At 54.7% G+C, this 4,287-nt stretch overlaps 1 protein-coding gene across 1 annotated transcript; it reads right to left on the bottom strand.

The window, feature by feature from the left end:
* Positions 1 to 103: 103 nt before the first annotated feature.
* On the bottom strand, positions 104 to 3,947 carry Smpd1 (sphingomyelin phosphodiesterase 1). The gene is given in 6 exon segments (NM_001006997.1): positions 104 to 847; positions 968 to 1,113; positions 1,425 to 1,501; positions 1,736 to 1,907; positions 2,395 to 3,167; positions 3,550 to 3,947. Coding segments are annotated over 6 exon segments (1,884 nt in total). The 5' UTR covers positions 3,856 to 3,947; the 3' UTR covers positions 104 to 437.
* Positions 3,948 to 4,287: the final 340 nt, after the last annotated feature.

Raw genomic sequence — 4,287 nt, 5'->3', positions numbered from 1 at the left:
TGTGTGTCTTGTGGCCATGTCAACTCTTCAGTCAAGATCTTGCTACCTACCAAGCTTCCTTTGCCCTGCCTGTTTGGGAGGAAGAAATTGGGACAATGGAATCTGAAGTATGAGTCTCTTTATTTTAACAGCCTGGCAGGATCAGGTAACAGTACAGAGTTCAGAGGTGCATAGCACAGGCTGGGGCAATAGCTCCTGTCTACAATCCAGAGCACTAAGACCTCGGCTTTGTGGCCTTAAAGACATCAGCCCCAGGGGTAATCCAGATACTGGGCATAAATAGGACAGCCAAAACCTCCCTCAGTCTAGCCAAACAAGCTTTCATGAGGAGGCTTGTTCCCTGGCCTGGCTGGCTCCTTCCCCGAAAGCTTTTGCCTCAGGTAGATCAGCGATACTCAGGAATCCATCCCTTTGCTAATATGTGAACTTTTCCCACACTAGCACAGCAGGGGCCGTGACCACAAGCTATGGGCATCTGGGAGGCTCCCATTGGGCATCAAGTGGCGACACAGAGCAGGGCTGTCTGCACGTGCTGAGAGCTGGGCACACAGAGTGGCCAGGCGGCAGGGTGTGCCGCAGGGCTCTGAAGGTGGGTGGCCCTTATGGTAGAGAAACCAGAAGGTCTGGAAGAGCTGCTCATCAGCCCTCATGCGGTAGACCAGGTTGTGCCAGGAGGCAGGCATCGCATCTGGAAGTCCATAGGTTTCCCGAGCCCTGTAGAGCCGCTTCCAGCTGGGCGTGCCCCCCGGCGCATTGGCCTGGGTCAGATTCAGGATGTAGGTCTCATGGTCCAGGACCACATGAGAGCTTCCCGGGTAGTTTCCATCTATTTGGTAAACTCGGTAGCCTGCGAGAAAAGAGGGTGGAGAAGGGGATAAAGGAACTCTAGGGAGGACCTGCTTTGGCTTCCATCCCTTAGAGTCACGCCAGCCTCGGGATAAGGAATGCTCCCTTCTGCCTCACTCACCAGGATTAAGGTTGATAAAGGTGGTAGCACTGGGTCCCAGGAAGGCTACGGCTAGTGGGCGGCTCAGAGTTTCCTCATCATAGAAGATCTCAAACTCATCCACATGAGTGTGGCCAAAGAACTGACCAGCCAGAGTGTTTTCATACCTGCTCAGAGAGAAGTGAGGGTGGGGAGACTTGGGGAATTAGGGTGGTCATTCTGCAACTTGCAAATTAGCTTCTCCACCAGACTGAGACTCCATGCTTGGGGGAATTGCTCCTTCCTTTCCTTTTTTTTTTTTAAATCCAGAGGCAGGATTTCTTTATGTTAACAGCCCTGGCTGTCCTGGAACTCACTTTGTAGACTGGATGGCCTTGAACTCAAGAGTGCTGCCATTAACGGCATGTGCTACCACTGCCTGACTCTTGAGGGTACTTTAACCCTTCAGTCCCCACACCCAAGCCCTCTATCCCTTTACCTGGCTATAATTTTGTAATAGTTCCAACTCCAGCTCTTGAGGCAATGTCCTGGAGGAATGTGCCCAATTATATGCACCTGAAGGGAAAGTAAGGGCCGTTAGAGCGTTGAGGAGTCCAGGCAGCCTTGGGCGAAGTGGCAGGAGACAGAGTATATGAAGGACATAGGAGGGTGGCCATGGACCCAGGGAAGACTGGAGTTCCAGGAAGTGAAGTAACACTCCCCTCTTCAGAGACCTCAGCCGCACAGCAGCCTGCTTCTCCTCAGCCCCAACAGCACCTTCTCCACAGGGCTCATAAGGCATCTCCTTACTTTGTCTCCTCGATTCTCAGCAGCCTGAAGCTCGTCCACCAGCCACTGGAGTTGTCCAGCAGGATCTGTGGAGTTGATCAAGAGCCAAAAGTTCTCACGGGAACAAAAATTCATATTGAGAGAGATGAGGCGGAGGCCAGGGCGTGGGGTGAGGGCATAGAAGCCCCCAATTCTGAAACAAAAGTAACCGAGGTATCAATACTTGGACAATCCTAGTCCTACATGTGGGGCAGAGCTACACATGATGTCATCTCCCACCTCCAGGAGCTCCCATCCCAGCTGAAGACCAACAGCAGTAATTATAGGCTCCTCTGACAGTAAAGAAGGTTCAGAGGGCTGAGGGCTCCAGTAATTCAGGACAGAGAGTCAGGTGAGCCAGAAAGCAAAGGCCTTTCAGTGGATGGATGTTACAGGCCAGGCCAAGTTGAGAAAAATGGGAGATATTAAAGAGGGAGGGAGAATTCATTTTACAAAGAGCTACTGTAGGCAAAGACACAAGCTGGGGTGTGGGGATGTGGTACTGTTAGCTCTGAAAAGAGGCTGGAGATAAGAAAAGGGAAGGCAGGGTCATGTTAGGGAAGGCAGTAGAGAGTGCTGCTGGCTTGAGCAGTCTGCCCAGTTCCCTTCTTTCTCCCTGGGTTTCCATGGACAGCAAGTACCTGAGGGTGTGAAGGGCGTCAGCTGGTAACCAGGGTTCCCATGCCTTGGCCATGGCTTCATAAAGCCATTGTGAAGACTGGTTTCCCTTTATGAAGGGGGGAGGGAAGCCATTGACAGGAGTACTCTCATGGTTGCCCACAGCAGGGTACACCGGTACAGGGCCCAAGAACTTCCTCACGAGGTCTGTGATGGTGTTCAGGGCCCTCAGCTGATCTTGTCGAGACTGTTGCCAGACATCATGGGCAGGGATGTCTCCTGTCCAGTACACCATTTCAAAAGGGCCGGCGGGGCCCAGCCCTTTCAACAGGCTCTCTAGCGTTCGCAGGGGCAGGTCACACTTGCTGTACTCTCCCCAGTACCCAGCCCCTGTCCGTGAGTTGGGCGGCCATCCAGACCCCCTGCGGCAGCAGAGGGGATCTGCACAGTTAGGGTCTGTGCCCTCCAGGTAGTCATGGTCCCAGTGAAGGTCAGTAAGGAAGAGGACACGGCTGACAGGGGCACCTGGGGCTGGTGGGCTCGGTGGCTTTGGGGGTGGCTTCGGCACTGATGGCAAAGAGATGTTCCAAGTTGAAAAGATGTCCCAGTGCCCACAAGAGGAGCCCAGAAGCAAGCCACAAGCTTCTGAAGGGCTCAGAACTGAGCGTGTCCACACGTCCACCACATCGTCCTCAAAGAGATGAACAGCTGACTGGCACACATTTAGTGGCGCTATGTTCAGCATCTTGCACATCTTGATGGCCACAGAGCCTACTCGTGCCACATTGGGCTCCTTCTGTGGAGGAAGGAACCAATGATGAGAGGTCAGAGACAGTACAAGTGACCCCTCGCCACCACTCCACAGGCTTCCATGTCTAAATCAGGGCTAGGGTGAACTCTGTCACCATGATAAAGGGACATCAGTGTCTCCCACTTACTGCCCGGCAGCTCAGCACCAGGCCTCTACCTACCTACTCTAGCTCAGGGTGTGCTCTCATTTCAAGCCCATGACTAGCCAGCTGACTTTACTCTCCCTACTTTACAAAGGTCACAGTGGGGTGGTGGTAACATGGAGGCATAGGAAGCACCCTCCACCAGGAATAATATATTGGCCCCAGAGCCTATCGGTGCCCCTCCCCCTGCCCGGAGCATTCCACCACAGCCCTTCAAGCACTCACCTTCAGCCCATAGTTGAGAGCAGTAAATAAGACTTTGCAGGCGGGGCAGGTGAGGTTCCTCCACCCAAAGGCATTCTGGAGCTGCGGCGCTACCGCACTGAATTTGACAGAATGGCCTTGGGAGGGAAGAGGATAAGCTCTGGCAGGAACCCAGAGAACCGTGGAGTCAAACAGAGCCAGGACCAGAGCCAAGCCCAGCCCCATCCAAAGGAGTCCCAATTTGGGTGCCGGTAAGGACCTCTCCAGTCTCTGCTCCCAGCCGGCTCTGAGATGGCCCTGGCCGGATGACGCTCCGTGGTGGGGCATTGCCAAGCTCGTAGACAGGACTGGATCGCCCCTCCAGGCCCCGCAGGCCGAGGCCCTGGCTGGCCCTCGGGGCCCCAGTAGCTCTGGAGACACCAGATTACCCTTCGTTGCGGTTGACTGATGGCTCAGCAGCCAGCCACAAAACAGCTCCTCCCCTTCCTGTTCCTCTTATGCCCCAGCAACCTTGGGGGAGTGCTGTCAAAGCCTTGGGGGCGGAGCAAAAGGGGACCCGCGGGCCCTCCCTCCTCGGTCCTCTTATGCCACAGCCTGTCACTGCAGGCGGTCCTAGGACCCGTGAGGTTGGATGGTAGTTGGGGTAGGTAAGTGCCCTCCATAGAGACGAGCGTCGCCACCTTGAGCCATTGCTGTGTGAGGCTGCCAGCCGCGGCCTGATGCTTTGTGGCCAGAACTGGTGGAAGCCCTTTAGGGAAC

Source organism: Rattus norvegicus, chromosome 1 (assembly GCF_021556685.1).
Source record: "Rattus norvegicus strain SHRSP/BbbUtx chromosome 1, alternate assembly SHRSP_T2T, whole genome shotgun sequence".
In the NCBI taxonomy this organism is placed as follows: Eukaryota; Metazoa; Chordata; class Mammalia; order Rodentia; family Muridae; genus Rattus; species Rattus norvegicus.
This window is presented reverse-complemented; position numbering and strand designations above follow the sequence as displayed.